The 21300-nt window shown below is 41.5% G+C and overlaps 1 protein-coding gene across 2 annotated transcripts in view; it reads left to right on the plus strand.

The window, feature by feature from the left end:
• LOC115575359 (sodium- and chloride-dependent betaine transporter-like) overlaps nucleotides 1–21300 on the plus strand; it is a 54658-nt gene that overhangs the window by 27321 nt on the left and 6037 nt on the right. The window contains exons 10-14 of one of the 2 annotated variants that reach the window (XM_030407380.1): nucleotides 191–328; nucleotides 415–517; nucleotides 1107–1207; nucleotides 7137–7307; nucleotides 7445–7549. In XM_030407380.1, the coding sequence (XP_030263240.1) occupies nucleotides 191–328; nucleotides 415–517; nucleotides 1107–1207; nucleotides 7137–7307; nucleotides 7445–7534 (603 nt within the window). In that variant the 3' untranslated portion in view covers nucleotides 7535–7549. Of the gene's footprint in view, nucleotides 1–190; nucleotides 329–414; nucleotides 518–1106; nucleotides 1208–7136; nucleotides 7308–7444; nucleotides 7674–21300 lie in introns of those variants that run through there. The other variant, XM_030407379.1, reaches the window with a different exon arrangement.

A 21300-nucleotide genomic window follows, 5' to 3' on the forward strand; every position in this document is an offset into this window, starting at 1 on the left:
TCCTACCTCAGCTCAGGTTATTAACAGCCTATAGGTACTGCTGGCAGAGGGAGGAGGGGCTGGTTTGTCTCAGCCAGAAGCAATTAAAGGGCAATTAAATTTAGTGATAATTAAGACCCAGACAGTCTCTCCACACTACATGTTTGAATTTGCTAAAGTTGTTCTGTTTCTTCCTGCTTGTGTGTGCTAGTTTGCAGGTTTGGAAACTCTAACATCGTCAGTGATTGACATGTTCCCAGGACAGATGCGTAGACCCTGGCGCAGAGAAATCTTCCTCATCTTCTTCTGCTCTTTCTGCTTCATTATACAGATCTCACTCACCACTCAGGTACTACACACCTGTGAATTCAAACTCATCTGCTAACATTCGACATATTCTCATACTGAAGGAGCAATTTCTTCTGTGTTGTCCAGGGAGGAGTGTACCTGTTCCAGCTGTTGGACTACTATGGTGCTAATGGGGCATGTATCTTATTTGTGTGCCTGGTCGAGTGTGTTGCTGTTGGCTGGGCTTTTGGTAAGTATGTTGCAATTATTCTGTAATTAACTAGACATAATTGTGCTATCCACTCATCTTTCCCCAGTCCCCAGGGTGTAGATTTCAACGCAGTATCCTCACAATTATGTTCATATTCGATTGTTCTACACCTCACAATTTACATCCAGCATTAAAGGCCAGTTGCAATGAAGAAGGTAGTGTGCCCATTATGTAAAAGGTCCATCCTCATACCAAAACTGCTGCATAGGTTGATTGCCAGTGACTCCTAAACAACATTTATCGCCATTTCCAAAATACCGGAGGTTTGCAGTGTACCTGACCTTTGTTGTACAGTCACAGTTAGGTCAGATTTTATCGAGAAAGCTACTTGGTTTCTGTTTAGAAAACGATTGTTGTCAAAATAACTACGCCACCTTTGCAGCGTTGGCTACAAACCTACCGACATCACTTGAGCAACGTGTGTTATGTTATGTTTGTGACATAACATCACTACGTTACCGTCAATAAGCGACTACAGGCCAACCCGTGAGTCTGACCTAAACCATGCTTCGGCACCAAGAGGTCCGGTCTTTTCAGTTGTTGCTAACAACCTGTTATCATCATGCAGGGGCTGACCGGATATGTGATATGGTTGAAGATATGACAGGACAGAGACCATGGCATATTTTCAAACTGTGCTGGCGTTACATCATCCCTCTGATCTGTATGGTGAGTTTCACACTGCTGCAGGAGTCACACACATGGCAGAAATGGAAGTGAATTAAGAAAACTGGCCAAAACCAGCAATAAGATGGGGAATAGTGTCTCCAGGCCAACCTGTCAGTTGTCTTAAAGGTCAAAATGACAACATTTTTAGTATATCATGTCCATCTCATATCATAGCATTGAGTATATAATTTCATTGTAAAATTATTATGATTGTGAAATCATAACTTTACAATGTTTGTCGAGTAAAGAATAATTGTTTTGTTGATGTCTGTGTAAGAATTGGTTGCACAGCCTCTAACTAGATTGGGCAGCCAATAGTATAACACTTGGAACCACGTGGTAACTGTGTTTTGTCAGTGATCAAAAGTCTGGTAGTTTGTGGAGTGACCGCCGTGAAATTTCCACCCTGGTACAAAGTAAACTCAGGCAAAACATTTGACGAGAACCTGTTTCTATAGTTATCCCTCGCTAGCCAACATAGTACACCAACTGAACTGAGCATAAAGACTGGACTTTGGGAGACATCTTCAAGACATCAAGCTCAAGAAAAAGCTTCTGAAACACTTCAAATGTGTATTTCATCTTTGGTGGGTAACTTAAGTTCATGGTATAGATAAAGCCCATGATCAGAAGGCAAACCTTTGCCACATATCTACAATCATCTAGAACCTCAGTTCCCTCAATGATGATGGACACATCGGCACGGTTGGGGCCTTCATGGGCTGCACTTTCACGGAGGACACAGATGTTCATAACATGGTAGCATAGTCGTCTTTGATGGTTTCTTTGCTGATATCCTATCAAAACATGTGAATTAGTGTTCAGATGCAAAACACTGCACGTTCCATGATTTAAATAAAGTTCCTGAATTCTAAGAGGCCTGCAGAAATAAAACGTTCAGAACAGGACATTAGTAAAACGTAAAGTATGCATTTAAGTAATTATTGATTTTTATTACCATTTCCTTCAACAAACATAAAGACAAGATAAATTATTATATAGGGGATTTGTATTCACTATTTCTTTGTCCAAGTATGACTTTGAGTATGAAAACAGCTTGGTTTGTAAAAAATCTGTTTTGTTTCAATCAGGAAGTGAAAACAGGCAAGTATACTGGATTTGATGTAGGGTAAATGAGGTAGGTTTTGGGGTTTTACAGACTTAAGTGTTTGATTCTACTGAAAAACTAATTTTGAATCAGAATTTTAACAAAAGAAATGGAGAAATAATGAAAAATATTAAATGTTTGCTTTTATCATTTCAGATAGAATGTCAATTTTATTAATCTAATGCCAGTATAAGTTTTTCCTCATATAGTGGCATGGGTTACTTACCTGAATGTTGTATACAGGTATTATCACTCCCTCCAGGAAATACACGGGACCACGGTTCTTCAGTGACAGATTACTTTATTCTCCTTCTTTCCTCATAAACCACAATAAGTCACTGTCGAACTGTTAAAAACAAAACTTGCAAAATTAAGACATAACTTGTACATAACCGAGATACAGATTAAAAACACATATGCACGACACAACATAACTGACATAAACGTACCTTGCTGGCTGCACACAACCGAGAGGGAATGAGTCCACTTCAAATGAGCAGTAAATATTTCTGCACACACATAGGGTTTAAACTTCTTTGTGAAGGGTTGCACACTTCTCCTGCTTCACAGCTTTCTTATACACCTTTTTCTTCCTGAGTGACGTGTTACAATCAAATTCATCTCGCTTGCAACACAGGATAAAAATAACTTCCTGCTCAGTCTTACACAAAGAAAATAATTATCCATAAAAATAAATAGTATGAAAATAAAATATGTAACAACCATTAAATAATGACATGCATAACATTTGTGGCAGTTAAAGGTATATATAATATTTGTGTACAAATATTAGGGTTAGATTATTAATTTGAAGAACAGACGTGTTTAAAGTGGACAATCATCAGAAAATGTCAAAATCTCTCCAAGGAACTCCATCAAGCAGCGAATGATGGCATCTCATCTTCCTTCCACATGAGTCCTTCATAAGCTGCCCGTGATTGTATGAATTTTACACTTTACCTGACTGAGTGATTTCAGCATGGGTCTTATTTTTGTTCCTGCATGCGACCCCGCCCGTTGTTTCAAGTATCTTCCACAATTTGGGAGTGTAAAAGTCCAGTTTGGTCAAAAAGGTTTTCTCCAGATGAACTGCTGTTATCCTTATGAACTCTTCTTTGATCTTACACAAAGGTTGATAAAAACCTGTCATGTGATGTGCAGAAACATCATCATTACCCAGTTTATTGGGTATACCTACAACAGTCCTGCAATAAATTATACCTTCATGAAGGTTAAAGTATTCAGTTTTGGTTGAAACTGTTTTATAGAGGTGTTCATTCAAATGTACAACAATGTTGGAGGCTGCAGTTTGTGGTGCTGTTGAATTGTATTGTTTTAAACTGACTGAACATCATTTATAGCATTATTTTTGGACAAATTGTGAGTAATTTATCTGCACGTTCAGGTGCCTAGCATTGCTGGGGTAATATGATACTGTTGTACTGTGAGAGGACACTGTTTCTTCAACAGACTGCAGAGACTCACTCACACACGTACTCATTTACATTTACATTTACATTTAGGACATTTAGCAGACGCTTTTGTCCAAAGCGACTTACAATAAGTACATTTGTCACAAGAGAGAAACTACGACTTATCACTGTCAGTGGAGTAAATGAAATAAAGAAACAATTGTCAAGTTCTCATCTGAGGATCCTAAATGCTATTTTTCAAAGATTATTTAAGTGCTTAAGTGCTATGATATAAGTGCTGAAGATACGAACATACAAGTGCATACAATTTTTCACTGAGGCTGAGTGGCCTCACTCACTCACTCACTTACTCACTTACTCAAAAAAAAAAATCCAACCTCAAAACAAATGTAAGCTAATAACAAAACTGAAAATGGAAGGGAACACATACACTGTACTGTAACACTACAAGACAAATATCAAGATTAGCCGTAACGTAATGCAAGCACACCAGCAAGGCTGATCATGAAGTAGCAGTAAACCAATGATGTTAGCTGAGATTCATTTTGTTTTTGGATAGCTGATGCAGCTGTCTGTCAGATTTTAATAGAAACCAAAGGTGGCGGGAGTTCTGACGCACGGCACACACTTTCAAGAGAGACTAATGGGCCACAGAATCATTTTATCAGTGTAGGTAGTTGTGGTGGTGTACTGTAGACACTGCAGCAACAGTTGCAGTAGACAAACTGGTACTTTCATCAGCAGCAGGTTCACTTGCTTGTCTGTTTTCTTCCAACTGCACTGATGGATGTACATTTCTAATGTACCTGTGCAGGTTATTTGTAGAGCCTACTCCATATGAGATCTTAACCTTGAACATTCTGCACTCAATTTTACGGTGTTTCCTGCCTTCACTCATTTTATCTGTAGCAGCTGTTTTCTCATTTAGTGCAGCAGATTAGTAAAAAAAATTGTTTACTTTGGTATACAAGCATTATATTTGGCACAGATACTCTCTAAGGGCCACTATTTTGGAAAAAAAGGCGTTGGCCACTCAAAAATTCAATATGGTGGCCATTTTTCAAGATGGCCACCGTTCCTGTCGAATATTAATTATTTCAATTGTTCAAATTGTGATGCAAGCATAAAATTAGGCAGAAATACTCTTCAAGGAACATGTTGCTTGCTTAAGCTTATTATATCAATTATTCAAACAGTGGTCCAAGCATAACATTTGATACAAATACTCTCTAAAGGACATTTTAATGGAAAAAGATGCTTGTCCCTTAAAAATTCAGGATGGTGACCATTTTCAAGATCGCCACCATTTCTGTCAAATAGTCATAATGTCTGCTTTGTCTGCCTCCTCTCCTTTGAGCTGTCCAGCTTAGTTAAACTTGCCAGGGATATAAAATCCCTGTGGGCATAGCTCTCAGGTTCATTGGAGTACACAAGGCTCTCCACCACAGCAAGGTGCAGTCCACAGAGAGGAAGGGCCACTGTTAGAAAAAGGAAGTGGCCAGTAAAAATTCAGGATTGGAAACCATTTTTCAAGATGGCTGCCATTCCTCTCCTATGTTCATCGCCACTGTTTCCAAATAGTGATACAGAAAATATGCCACAAATACTCTGTTAAGGCCACTTTTTGGAAAAATTGGATGGCCAATAAAAAATACAAGATGGAGACCTTTTCCAAGATGGTTTTCAGTAGTAAGATCATTTCAGTAGTATGTACACTGATGCACAGATGCATGTTAGCAAAAATACTCTAACGGACACACTTTTAGAAAAAGGCAATCGCAAAAATTCAAGATTGTTGCTTTAATAGTGTACTCTGTTGGGACTGAGTTAAAAGGAAGGATTGAAAAAAAAAACGTAAGTTCTATTACATTTTTACCAGCTCAAAGGTCTTGTGGTTAGAGTGTCCAACCTGAGATTGAGAGGTTGTGCCCTGCCGAGTCATAATAAAGACTGTTAAAAATGGTAGCCAATGCCTCCCTGCTTGGCAGTCTGCAAGTGTTGTATTGGGGGCAACATATCCAGGAAGGTGTACAACTAGGTTCGGGTCACCTACACCTAGCCCGATCATTCATCCAGTATCATTTAAGTCCCGTGTGATCTGTACACCTTCCAGGTAAGCATACATGAACAAGTCATGTATTGCCTCACTTACCCTTGGCTCGGCTCTCACGCACTGGCACAACCTGTCAATTCCGGTGCGGCTGTCTAACTACATCTATTACTAGCTAATTGATGAGGGGCTGGTAGACAGCATTTGGGACACTAAACTTAGCTATACTATTACTACTAATCAAGAACTAGAGTGTAAGTAAAACTAGATCAGCTGACACTGAACCCCATGCTGAGTTCCACAGCAGTGAAGTCACCAGTGTGCCCTGGTTGTGTAATGACGTTCACTCTATTAAACAAAACCTTCCTTAACACACTAAATTGAGCTCTGACAATGGTGGCCATCTTGAATTTTTGAGTGGCACACACCTTTTTCCATGAGAATGTTCCTTGAAGAATATTTGTACCAAATTTGATGATAGCATCACCATTTGAAAAATTGATGTAAGGATTAAAGAGAAATGGTGGCAATCTTGAAAAATGGTTGCCATCTTGAATTTTTGAGGGACAAGCACCGTTTTCCAAAAAAACATTCTTAAGAGAGTATTTTCACAAAATGTTATGCATACATCACTGTTTGAACGATTGACATCATAAGTATTTGACAGAAATAGCGGCCATCTTGAAAAAATGGCCGCCATGGTGAATTTTTGGGTGGCCAACGCCTTTTTCCCAAAAAGTGACCCTTAGAGTATCTGTGCCAAATTTCATGTTTGCATACCAATTTGAACGATTCTCATTAATCTGCTCCACTAATTCTCTCTCTCTTGTTTCTGTGTGTGTGTGTGCTGTGTCTGTAAGCCCCGCCCCTCCCCCTCCCCCTCCTGCTTGCACCGACGCCACCACACATCATGTAGTTGACCAATCACGTGCGTCTTCTACAGAAAACAAATAGAACAAAAAAACTAAGCGACTCTAGCTCCAAGGCAGGAGCCTGCTCCGATCATTCATTTCAGAGAGGCGGCTCTAATCCGACACATCACTAGTGTGAACAAACAAAGGTGGTGTAAAGGCGAGCCTTTGTTCGGCCTCAGCTTTTTAGTGGCACACATGAAAAAAACTCACATGTTCACAAGTAACAAGAATTTCACAACATCTTGAACATATTCATAACTTGGCTTGCATGGGGAATTTCTGACTTAGCTTTACAAGCGTCAACCAAAAATATTATACCACCTTATAAGCGACACAATGTCAGCTCCAATGAAAGTTGTACTTCTATGAAGTTGGGGGGCTTCACAGTGTTACAGCCTGTTTGTTCCTCTGCTTTTTCTTCAAGGCTTGCTTCATCTGCTCATTTCTGGACTATCAGCCTCTAACATCAGGTGGGGGCTATGCATACCCAGACTGGGCTTACAGACTAGGCTGGGTCATCGCCCTATCATCTGTGGTTCCAGTACCCATCGGGGCTGTCGTCAAGATCTATCTCACTGAGGGCACCCTCAGGCAGGTAAGAGTACCAAAACATCCTGTTTAATATTTTTACTCTGTTTTACTTTTTAAAGACTTCATATTGCCACCAGTAGTAAATAACATCTTATGAATTTGTTTATCATTTGTTCATCTAATTATCCTTTCGTCCATCAGCGTCTGGCGGTCCTGTGGCATCCTGTTAAACATCCTGTCATTCCCAAGAGTGTTGAAGAACAGTCCCTAAATGAAACAGAGATGAACTGAGAGTAAATATGAAATGTACGTATGACAGCCAAAAGAAGAACATGTTACTGAAGGCACACTGTGGAGTTCTTTCCATGGAGTTCATGTTTCCATTCAGTGTTGTTATTGTTGTTGTTATAAAACATTGAGGATAAGTAGACTTGTGCATTTCCTTCCTTCTGCTGCCGCCATCTTGCATCGGGATCCTGGCCTCTTCAAATAGTTGAATATACCAGAGACTGTTGTGCTGCTTTTTTTAGGATTTGATGAAAGAAATGTCAGAACTATGCAACAATAATTCTCAAATTTATCAGTAAGTTACCACCCTGATTCTAAATTAACCTAGCTGTTGGTCAGATAAAGAATAAAAAGTTAGATTTTTATGAAAGTAATATATCACTTAGATGCTGAATATGATATGCGTCAATCAGCTATGTAGTTGTATGTGTTATTAAATGATTCAATTCAATTCAATTTTATTTAGGATGACCCCTTGAGATGCAGCATCTCGTTTTCGAGGGGGTCCCAACACAGATACAAAGATAACACAAAACATACATTACAATAATACAAAACAGACGGAAAAACACAAAAACACACTGCTCTACCACTTCCACAGCCCCCATGCCCCACCCACCCCATCACACACATACCTACTTAAACACGTACGTACATACATACATACATACATACATACACATAAGCATACATACATATACGTACACATATACATACGGGTGTAACCACATTGCAATAGAGTGCAACATCAGGCAACAGAATACCACAGCAAGTTATGAATAGAATAGTAAAACAAAGAAAAACACAGAAACAATATCAAAAACATAAGCAGCTTGTTCTTAAATGGGAAAATAAATTTGATCTGAAGATGAAAAAGGAGGTAATGGACTTTAAAGAGGAAGGAAGCTTATTCCAATCAGATTGGGCTTTGAATTTGAATGCCTTGCGACCTATTTCTTTATGAATTTTAGGGACTGTGAAAAATTGATTAGTTATATGTCTAAGAGGGTATGGAGATGTATACTGGACCAGGAGCTGTTTTAAGTATGGTGGAACAGTTAAGTGGATACATTTAAAAAGAAACAAGACCCAGTGAAACTGACGCCTGGATTTTGGATGAAGCCAATTGAGGGCCTTGTACATACTGCAGTGGTGAGTTCTGAATGGACATCTCAAAACAAATCTGCATAAGGAGTTATGTAAAATATTAAGAGGTTTGAGGATGGAGTCAGTGGTGTTTTGATAAACAACAACAGCATAACCAAGTATGGGAAGTAAGAGTTGTGAAATGATTCTTTTCCTGACTTGAAATGAAAAACAGTTAATTGAACAGTAGAGAGAACCCAGACAGCCATAAATTCTTTTACAAATAAAATCAATATGTGGTTTAAAAGTAAGCTCAGGGTCCATCCAAAGACCAAGGTATTTAAATAAATTTACTCTCTCGTGGAGTCCATCACTAAAATTAATAAATAACTCAGGTAAGTGTGATAAGCCATATTTTGTGCCAAACACCATGCAACATGATTTTTTCATATTGAGAACAAGTCTATTGTTTTTAAACCAGTGTTGGACAATATTAAAATCTTGTTGCAAATTGTACTGGATTTGTGATAAGTCAGGATTGGAATAGTAAATAACAGTGTCGTCAGCATAAAGATGAACATGACAGGTAGTGCACAATTGGGATAAATCATTAATAAAAATGGAAAAGAGAAGTGGACCTAATATAGAACCTTGTGGAACACCCGTATCAACTAACATTTGACTGGATTGACAACCATTGACATAAACATATTGATGCCTATTGTGGAGATAAGAATTGAACCAAAGGACTGCATTCTGATTCAGTCCAATATGATGGAGTTTGTCAAGGAGAAGATAATGGTCAACCATGTCGAAGGCTTTGGAGAGATCAATAAAAATTGCACCTGTAAGTTGGCCAGTGTCAAATGCTGAAAACAAATCATTTGTGAATTTAAGAAGAGCTGTAGTTGTGGAGAAATTAGGTCGGAATCCAGATTGATATGGGGATAAAATGTTGGCTTGAGTAACATAATAAAATAATTGACGAAAAATAAGTTTTTCAAAGATTTTTGCAATTACCGAGATTATAGAAATAAGTCTGTAATTATTTACCTCTGTTGAGTCTCCACCTTTGAAAAGAGGAACAACTCGAGCACACTTCCATACGGAGGGAATACAATGTGTGGACAGGGAGAGGTTAAATAAATCAGCTGAAGGATACATCAATATGTTAGCAGCAAGTTTCACAAATTTAGGTTTTAAACCATCTGGACCAGCACTACAGTTCTCTTTCATCTCACAAATGGCATTGTAAACGTCAAGAGGCATAATTTTCCTGAAAGAAAACAGGCTATTTAGAGCAGGAGGAATAACATGTTCAGCCATGGTATAAGGGGTAGTATGCAGTGTACGAGAGACTGATGAGAAGTGTTCATTGAAAGCATTAGAAAGCATTAGGTGGCTACTGTGACTTCCAGTTTCCGGTTAAGTGGAGACGCATGGCGGACTAAGCGCTCCACGCCATCAAACAAACAAACAAACTAACAATTTGGTGCTTCGTGCAAACAAGTAACAGTGAGAATTATGGGCGAATCAATCTAAGCGAACACATTTTTTTTAAAAAAGCCGACCCATGAGCAAAGGAAATACCAGAAGCCAACAGCGAGGAAAAAAGAAGAACATGAGCTTGGACACACCTGCTCTTGATGAAATCAAGTCAATGCTTGTTGAGCTAAAAACAGACATTAAGTCGGATCTTAGGTCTGAAATGAGATCACTACGGGATGAGATGAAAAACGGATTTGGGCGACTGGAAGAGAAAGTGACGACCCTGAATGAAGAAGTTGAAATGGCGGAAAGTCGGATGAGCACCTCGGAGGACCGTAACGCCGCCTCGGAGAGATTGATATCTTTCCTCGTGCAAAGTAATCAATATTTGCAAGAAAAATGCCAAGATTTGGAAAACCGAGAGCGACGCAGCAATTTGAGGATTTACGGAGTGCAGGAGGGCATGGAGGCTGGAGATATGCTGAAGTTTATAGACCCGTTCATTAAAGGTCTTATAAATTTACCACCGCACCACAACCTGGGGATAGAAAGTGCCTACAGGTCACTCCAGAGGAAACCAGCGAACCCGATGGACCCCCCGAGATCAATCGTTATGAAATTCTCAAGCCTTCAAATGAAAGAAAGTGTTTTACACGGAGCATGGAAAAAAAAGAAACTGGAATTCAAGGGGAAGAGGATTTTTTTCGATCATGATCACTGTAACTCTCTGCAGAATAAAAAGAGAGAATATATCGAGATTAAGAAACAATTAAAACAGAAAGAAATTTGTTTCCAAACACACTATCCCAATAAGCTTAAAGTTTTCCTGGAGAAGGGAGCGGTGGTGTTCAACTCAGCCTGGGAAGCTGCAGACGGTCTGCGTGGTCATGGGATTCACTGCAAGGTGTCGGAAGCAGAACTTGGCCGGAAAGAACTGCATCGACTGGGTCAGTCAGCTATGTGGGACACAAGGTTCGAGCCTGAACTGAAACGTCAGACCATTATGGACATCGTCGCACTTTTTGGGAAGGAATAATTCCAGACCAACTATCTGAAAAGACTGGTATTTGCACAGACACACACACGTAAACACACATGCAGACATATAGGCTGACACATACATATACACTCATACACCCCTATGAACATAAGGTAATACTGTAAGTTTGCTTATGTACACCCACACAAAAATATATGATTAATAGGATGCTTGTTTTAGTTTAGATGGAGGGGAAGGTGTATGGATATCAAGGTGTATGGATGTAATTCTTATTTAGTAGTGCTGGTTTTAAGTTGATCTAAGGCTATTGCAATGGGCTGGCTCTATTATTATTATCATTATTATAATTTTTGCGCATCTATTGATTGAATTTTACAATGAATGACATTAAAAGGAACTTATACTCTAAAAATTTACTATAATCGCAGCACACATTTTGTCTGTATTATTTTGTTTGCCGATGGCGGTTTTGATGACACAGCCACTTTTCCCGAAACCACAAAGCATCCATTTATCATCTAGATGCAAATATTCTTTGAAGCTGTCTTTAAAATCTTGCAGCTCTGGGTCTTTGCTAAAGACCCTATCATCCATGCAATGACACAAGCATGGAAGACTACAAATCGCTACCTTAAATATGGTAGCCCAAATGGAAGTCATATTTTGTCATTTGTTGTTTCTTTTTATATCTCTATATGTTTATTTTGGTCTCAAAGGTTTCTTGAGGATGGTTTAAATATTTTTTTTATAAATAAGGCACTTGGATTTACAGGATACAGGTTGAATGAACTTGGTAGATTTAATACAAGTAACAGAAAACAAAACATGTTATGTGTTTGTGTATGAATATTAATTTCATCTCATGTAATGTGAATGGCCTGAACAAGCCAATTAAGAGGAGTAAAGTGCTTGCACAAATAAAGTACCTATGAGGAGACATTGTATTTATGCAGGAAACATGTCTGTCCAAAATGGAACATGAGAAATTAGCTAAATTGTTTAAAGCCCAAGGCTTCTATTCGTCATATCACACATGCAGAAGAGGTGTTATAACAATGACAAGGAACCATCTTCCATTTGAAGTAGAGAATACAGTATGTGATAAAGAGGGCAGATATGTGTTTGTGGTAGGGAAGATAGATGGTGCATATATTACATTATTAAACATATACAACCCCCCTGAGGAAGGGACAAGTTTAATTGAGAAGATTATCAAGTTACTTACAGTGCAAAGTAAAGGGATAATTGTGTTAGGGGGAGACTTTAATCTACTCATGAATGAAAAGATGGATTCACAAAGTAGCAGAAAACACAAGGCCCAAAAAGATGCCCATTTGATGAGAACGTTTTCCAAGGACATAGGATTATTCCATTTATGGCGAACTTTAAATCCAACTCAAAGGGATTATACATATTACTCCCCAGTTACAGGAAACTACTCAAGGCTTGATTATTTTTTTATGTTCTCTAAAGATTTACCTATAGTTAAAAACATTAAAATTGGACATGTATGTCTCTCAGATCATGCCCCTTTACAGATGACAATTAAGAGCAGCATGGAGAAAAGTGCAGGAATCTGGAGGTTTAATAACTCTCTTATTTTAGAAAAGGAATTTAAAATAAAGATAAGAAGTGTAATACAAGAATATATAAGGCACAATGACAGAGAGGATGTAAATCCATTAATATTATGGGAAGGGATAAAAGGTGTTTTACGGGGGGAAATAATAGCATATGCCTCATTTAGGAAGAAACAAAAAGAAAAGGCAAGGACTTCACTTGAAAAGAAAATTGAGGAATTAGAAAAAACACACAAAGCCTATGGGGAATCATCAGTATTGGAGAAATTTAAAGAGGCTAAAGTAGCAATGAATGACTTTCTAAATATGGAGATAGAAAAATCCTTGTCCTTCTTAAGACAAAGGACATATGATGGAGGTCCCAGAGCAGCTAAGGTGTTAGCTTATAAACTTAAGAAACAGCAAAAGAAAGCATCAGTAATGCAACTTAATGATAAAAACACAAAGGCAGAAATTAGAGGCCGAAATGAGATAGGAAATCCATTTGCAAAATATTATCAACAGTTGTATGATGCTGCCCAAAATCCTGTGCTTAAAAGAAATGTAATTAATTTTTTTCAAAAGCTGAATTTACCTACAGTGACTGAAGAACAGAATATTACACTCACAAAACCAATAACAGAGGAAGAAATACATAATCATATTAAAAAATTTAAACTACACAAGTCACCTGGGAGTGATGGATATACAAATGAGTTTTTTGGATGTATGACTGTGGTACTGAAACAAAACTCGTAACTAAATTAGTTAGAATAATAAAAGGTAATTATCAAGATAAACAAATGGATCTTAATGTAAAAAACAAATGGGAAATTGAAATTCCTTGCAATATCTCACCAGTAGATTGGGAACAAATGTGTAAAAGCATACATGAAACAACTAATTCAAACTGCTGGAAAGAATTTGCATGGAAGATTATAAATCGATATTTTAGGACACCCCAACTCCAAAGTAAATATAAAAGTAATGTAACCTCAAGCTGCTGGAGGAAATGTGGGGAACAAATGGCCCACCACAGTCATGTATTCTGGTCATGTACAGTTTTAGGTGGTTTTTGGGAAAACTCTGTTAGAGAAATTTCAAATATCCTTGGCATCTCTGTAAATAAAAATCCATTAGTTTTACTACTTGGAAAGCTTCCAGAAAACATTAGAAAGAATGATATATATTTATTTTTCATAATAAGAGTAGCACTAATTAAACAAATAGCAAGAAATTGGTTAAAAGATGATAACTTAAGTAATTTCAAATGGAAGGATCTTGTAAATGAGATATACGTAATGGAAAAAATAACAATGAGAATTAGAAATCAAGTGCATATTTTTGACAAAAGATGGGGAAAATGGGTAAGATATATAACAAATAATATCTCTAATGATTTGTAAAATGTGTTTCTCATAGATATCATATATATTTCGTCTCACCTATTCTGTATACTTGCGATGAACTATACATTGCTTTTGTTTGTGAATACAGGCATATGCAATGGTGAGTGGGTACTTATGTGTTTTTTGCTATGGTACCAACTGCATATACTTTTTTTTTTTTTTGAAGATGTATCCTCTGATTGAAACCTTAAGTAATTATTTTTTATTATTATTGTTACTATTATTTATTTACTTTTTATATTTGTTTATTTATTTTACTTTACTGATTACTTTTGTAATGTGTTTTCCGTTGTCTGTTTGTTAACTGAAAGAAAAAGATAATAAAAAAAAAGAAAGCATTAGAGATGAGAGAAGGATCAGAGATGGTACTATTGTTCATATGAAGCTGATTGATAGAGCTTTTGCTGCCTTTGTTACGAATATTATTCAGATGACTCCAAAAATGCCGAGGGTTATGGAAATCTTGAGAAAAATTGTCATTATAGAAATCAGATTTGGCATTTCTTGATTAGGTTTTACATTGGTTTCTTAAAAGTCTATATACTTCCCAGTCATTAGATTGTTTTGATGAGCGATATTTCGCCCAAGCCATATCCCTGTGCTTGAAGAGGCTTATAAGGTCGGAGCTGATCCAGGGTAAATGTGAACCTTTAACTCCAATGGTTCTCATGGGAGCATGTTTATTTATTACATTAGCCAGTTCACAACAGAAGAAGTCCCAAGCATCATCAACATAGGGAATTAATTGAAATCTGTCCCAATTAATATTGATTAGATCAAATATGTAAAGGTCTGAGTTCATCTTTTTACATTGCCTGAATTCAATATATTTAGGGGGAGATCGAGGAATTTTAATTTTCCAAACACAATATATAAAACAATGATCACTAAAGCAGTCAGACATTACACCAGATTTGATTATCCTTTCAGGATTTGTGATGAGTATCCAATCTAATAAAGATGACGACCGAGGATCAACTCTAGTAGGTTCATTTATTAACTGGGTGAAATTTGCACCATGAAATAAATGTCTGTCATTTGTAGAGGAATGGCTAAGCCAGTTGCTATTAAAATCACCCAAAATAATCAATTCACTATGTTTCTCAAAAGAGTTAACATCTGACAAAATACATTTTATAGAGTCAGCAGGGGCTGAAGGAGGTCTGTATATATTACCAATAGTTAATGTTTTGTTTTCATGAAAGATAATATTGGTAAAAAGACATTCAAAATTAACAGGTTCAACATTAGTGTCACGACCAGGTAACCACAACAATAGTTCGGACTCAATAGCACGACAAGACTCGGGATTGGGCAAGGCAATGTTCTTTACTCGGGAAAGTTCGGTTCGTTACACAAAGAGATCAGTCAGCGAGGGCAGATAAATCCGACAGGGAGAAGGCAAAGGCGAAGTCGTACGGACACAGGCGAAGTCAAACACCAGGAAACACTTAGGCAACGATGTATAACAGAGCTGGAACGTTTCTGCACAGAGACAAGAAGACGAACTGGAAACTAACACAAGAAACACAGGAACTATAAATACACCACCCACTACCACCAGGTGAACCAGATCAGGGAGGAGACTGGCAATCAGAAAGGTGGGTGAAACCAAACGAGCAGGGAAGGGGGACAAGAGAGAAACAGGCAAAGAGAACACCTAGTGTCCACATCGAGGCATAACAGTACCCCCCCCCCCCCCCTCTAGGGACGGCACCTGACGTCCCAGGCTGGTCAGGGTGGCGGCGATGGAAATCCTGGATAAGACTAGCATCCATAATGTTTCTGGACGGGATCCAACTCCTCTCCTCTGGCCCATATCCCTCCCAGTCGACCAAGTACTGATGGCCGCGGCCCCACCGTCGGACTGCCAGCAACCTTTTCACGGTAAACACCGGCCCGCCGTCAATGAACTGGGGGGGTGGTGGGGGTCTGGAGGCTGGGACCAGCACACTCTCCTTTACCGGCTTGATCCGAGACACATGGAACGTCGGGTGAACCCTCAGGGACCTCGGGAGTCTAACGGCTGTCGGATTCACCACCTTGGAGACAGGAAAAGGGCCAATAAAGCGAGGAGCCAACTTACGGGATTTGACCCTCAGAGGAAGATCCTTAGCCGACAGCCACACCTTTTGCCCGGTCCTGTACTGGGGAGCTGCAACTCTCCTGCGATCTGCTGCCCTCTTAGACCTAGCCGAGCTACGGAGCAGAATTTGACGGGCTTCCGACCAGATCCTGCGGCAGCGTCGAATGAGGGCCTGGGCTGACGGCACGCTGACCTCCTCCAAAGCTGGGAACAGCGGTGGCTGGTAACCATAGGCACACTGAAAGGGAGAGAGACCAGAAGAAGAGCAGGGCAGGGTGTTGTGTGCATACTCCACCCAGATAAGGTGTCTGCTCCACCTAGTAGGATTTTGGGACACCAGGCAGCGTAGACCCGTCTCCAGCTCCTGGTTTAAATGTTCGGTCTGGCCATTAGATTGGGGATGATATCCCGATGTGAGACTGACCGAAGCGCCCAAGAGGGAGCAGAAGGCTTTACAGAATCGGGATGCGAACTGCCGCCCCCGGTCTGACACCACGTCCTTCGGAAACCCATGAAGCCTGAAAACATGTCTATACATTACTTCAGCCGTTTCTTTGGCTGAAGGCAGCTTGGGCAGAGGGATAAAGTCAGAAAATCTGTCCACCACAGTGAGGACAGTTGTGTTACCTTCTGAGGGAGGCAAACCTGTAACGAAGTCCAGAGAGATGTCAGACCAGGGGCGATGAGGCACTGGAAGGGGGCATAGGAGACCAGCAGGAGGGTATCGGGACACTTTGTTTCTGGCGCACACCGGGCAGGCGGCCATGTATTCACTGACCTCCTTCTCCATAGCAGGCCACCAGAATCTTTGTTTAATGACAAAGCAGGTCCGTTTGGTTCCAGGGTGACAGGACAGGAGGGAGGTGTGGGCCCAGTGGATTACCTGTGAGCGCAGAGGGACAGGCACAAACAACCGATTCTCGGGGCAACTGTCAGGCGTAACAATGTCAATATTAGCTTGCCTGACCTTCTCCTCGATAGCCCATGTGACCGCCCCGACCGTGCAGGATGAAGGCAGGATTTCAACGGGGGATTTCAGACTGGAGTCCGGTTCGAACAGGCGGGACAGGGAGTCTGGCTTGACATTCTTGGAGCCGGGTCGGAAGGAAAGAGAAAAGTCAAAACGATTAAAGAATAGCACCCACCTGGCTTGTCTGGGGTTGAGGCGTTTGGCAGATCGGATGTACTCCAAGTTCTTATGATCTGTCCAGATGAGGAATGGGTGTTTAGCTCCCTCCAGCCAGTGACGCCATTCCTCAAGAGCCACCTTGACTGCTAAGAGTTCCCGATTACCCACATCATAGTTTCTCTCCGCGAAAGAGAGCCTCCTGGACAGGAAAGCACAGGGATGTAACTTGTTGTCTGCCTGGGCTCGTTGAGAAAGGACCGCTCCGACGCCCAGGTCAGAAGCATCCACCTCCATGACGAACTGCCGGTTGATGTCTGGTAGAGTGAGGATGGGTGCTGAGGTGAAGCTCTTTCGGAGCTTTTGGAACGCCAGATCTGCTTGGGGGTTCCACTGGAACTGGACCTGAGGAGAGGTTAGCGCATGCAGGGGAGCAGCGGAGCAGCAATCGTACTGAAGTTACGAATAAAACGTCTATAAAAGTTGGCAAACCCCAAGAAGCGTTGCACCTGCTTACGACTGGTGGGAGTGGGCCACTCCTCCACCGCACTGACCTTAGCCGGATCCATCTGGATGCTGTTACCAGACACAACAAAACCCAAAAAAGACACTGTGGAAACATGAAATTCACATTTTTCAGCTTTAACAAAAAGCTGATGATCAAGAAGACGCTGCAGGACCTGGCGCATATGTCTTATGTGCGTCTGTTCATCCGCAGAGAAGATCAGAATGTCATCCAAGTACACAAACACAAACTTGTCCACCATGTCACGGAGAACGTCACTGACCAATACCTGAAACACTGCAGGAGCATTAGTTAATCCAAACGGCATCACTAAATACTCATAGTGTCCACTCGGAGTGTTAAAGGCGGTTTTCCACTCATCCCCCTCCCTTATTCTGACAAGATGATAAGCATTGCGGAGGTCTAACTTAGTAAAACACTTAGCATCTTGTAGCAGTTCAAAAGCAGAGGAAATGAGGGGGAGAGGATACCTGTTCCGAATGATGATACTGTTCAGACCTCTGTAGTCAATGCATGGGCGGAGAGTCTTATCCTTCTTATCCACGAAGAAAAACCCTGCTCCAGCAGGGGAGGAAGATGGCCGGATGATCCCAGCCTCCAGAGAGGATTGGATATAGGTCTGCATAGCCTCCATCTCCGGTGCAGTTAACGAGTAGAGTCGGCCTCGAGGAGGAGATGAACCAGGGAGCAGGTCAATGCAGCAGTCATATGATCGATGAGGAGGCAGAGAGGTAGCTCGGGTCTTGTTAAACACCTCCTTTAAATCCAGGTAACAAGCAGGAACATTCGAGATATCCAGGAAATCAGCGACCGGGGAGACCAGATGAGACGACGGTGGAGGCTCAGAAGGAAAGCAGGCAGGATAACAGTCCTTACCCCACCCCAAAATTTCCCCCGAAGACCAGTTAATGTGAGGGTTATGTTTAGAGAGCCAAGGAAGGCCCAGCAGCAGGGGTTGAGAGGGAGAGCTGTATAAGAGAAAGCTCAGAAACTCGCTGTGCCCCTTAGCCATCATCAGCTGAATAGGTTGCGTGTGGTGGGTTACCTTACATAACAGGCGTCCGTCAAGGGAGCTGGCCTCCAGGGGTTTGGTCAAAGGAAACAGTCTTACTCCAAGCCGCTTAGCCAATCCCCAGTCCATGAAACTCTCATCTGCGCCAGAGTCCACCAATACCGGATGAAGAAGCTCTTGGGATGGAGAAATCAGCTTGGCCTGAACCAGGTGACGAACTGACCCTGAAGAGGAAAGAGTGCGGATCACCAGTGTCCTCTCCTCCCGCATCCGACGACGCCTCTCCTCTGGGTCGAGTCTGGCTCTTCCTAACTGCATGGGCTCCTCCTGGGCTGCAGGGGGCGCTGTAGGCCTGGGTACCTGAAAGGAAGGAGAAGAAGAGCGCCACGAAGGAGAGGCTGCAGTAGACTGCCCTCTCTGGCTGAAGGAGGCTACAGTCTTTAGCTTGTCCCTCTTTCTCTCGAAGAGTCTATTATCAATCTGAATGGCTAGAGAGATGATGGAGTCCAGATCCCCAGGAAGTTCAAGTGGCGCCATCTGATCCTTCAGGTTTTCAGCCAACCCATGCAAAAATGCATCACACAGAGATGACGAGTTCCAGCCACTGTCTACCGCCAGGGTGCGGAATTCAACGGCGTAGTCTGCCACCCTGCGTTTACCTTGACGAAGCCCCATCAGTGCTCTGGCCGCCTCCCGACACGGGGTGGTTTGGTCAAAAATTTTAGAGAGAGCATCTTGAAAACTGTCCATAGAGTTACATACCAGTGAGTTTCTCGCCCACTCCGCTGTGGCCCATGCTTCGGCTCGGCCGGATAGATGAGAGATCATGTATGCTACTTTGACACGATCCGTAGGAAAAGCGGCAGCCTGCATCTCGAAGTGTAATCCACACTGGACTAGGAAAGAGTGGCAGTTGTCCAATTCCCCAGAAAACCACATCGGGCTGGAGAGATGAAGTTTCTGAGCTGGAGCAGGAGCCGGAACCGTCGGTTCAGCTGGAGAAGTGAGGGCGGGAGCAGGAGATCCTGCTGGAGCCGACATGGCAGTGTATAGTTCTCCAACACCTCCGGACAGCTGCTGATGTGTCTCACCCAGGGCGTTGAGCTGTTCGCTGGCAAGAGCTTGAAAATGCTGTTGTTGGGTGGCCATCTCCTGGATCTGCTGGCCGATCGAGGTGAGTCGCTCCTCGTAGCCATGAATCCGGCTGCCTTGCGCCCAGAGCGCAGCGCGCACCCCGTCAGCTTCGGCTGAGTCCATGTTATGGCCAGTTCGTACTGTCACGACCAGGTAACCACAACAATAGTTCGGACTCAATAGCACGACAAGACTCGGGATTGGGCAAGGCAATGTTCTTTACTCGGGAAAGTTCGGTTCGTTACACAAAGAGATCAGTCAGCGAGGGCAGATAAATCCGACAGGGAGAAGGCAAAGGCGAAGTCGTACGGACACAGGCGAAGTCAAACACCAGGAAACACTTAGGCAACGATGTATAACAGAGCTGGAACGTTTCTGCACGGAGACAAGAAGACGAACTGGAAACTAACACAAGAAACACAGGAACTATAAATACACCACCCACTACCACCAGGTGAACCAGATCAGGGAGGAGACTGGCAATCAGAAAGGTGGGTGAAACCAAACGAGCAGGGAAGGGGGACAAGAGAGAAACAGGCAAAGAGAACACCTAGTGTCCACATCGAGGCATAACAATTAGGAGTGATACATTTTGAGTTAAGATGAGATGCAACATAGGTTGCCACACCGCCTCCTTTGGAGCCCCTGTCAGCTCTATAAAGCACAAAGTTGTCTATCTTCAGCTCATTATCTAGAATTCTATCATGCAGCCACGTCTCAGAGAGAGTATAATGTTTGGCTTATGGATTTGGACCCAGGTCCTGAGAAGATCAATTTTTGGAGCAAGGCTCCTAATATTAAGGTGAATAATTTTTAAACCCTTTATATCAGTGGTCCCCAACCACCGGGCCACGGACCGGTACCGGTCCATGGGTCGTTTGGTACCGGGCCACAGAGAAAGAATAAATACGTCATTTTATTTCCGTTATATTGACGATCATACTCGGAAAGTTGTTTTATTTTGAAAAACGGATTCTCTTTTAACAACATCCGTCTCTCAACAAACGTCTTCGGAGAGCTACTTTGCAAAGAAAAAAGGAAAAGGCCCAAACATGAGACAGAAGGAGAGGGAGATGGACAACTGTATTGAAGTTGGCTGTTAAAGTGGCTGAACTGCAGCTGCGGGGACGGCGAGTGGACAACTGCTATAATTTTATTATCGCGGAATCACACATGCGCACCCGCCCTCCCCCACCCCCCGGTCCGTCAAATGTTGTCATACATAAAACCGGTCCATGGTGCAAAAAAGGTTGGGGACCACTGCTTTAAATAACAACCATCTATTTCCTCCATCACTTTCGGACTCGACATTTTCAGTGTCGTATGGCAAGAGTATCACGCAA

The sequence above is a fragment of the Sparus aurata genome, chromosome 23 (genome assembly GCF_900880675.1).
Source record: "Sparus aurata chromosome 23, fSpaAur1.1, whole genome shotgun sequence".
Lineage (NCBI taxonomy): Eukaryota > Metazoa > Chordata > Actinopteri > Spariformes > Sparidae > Sparus > Sparus aurata.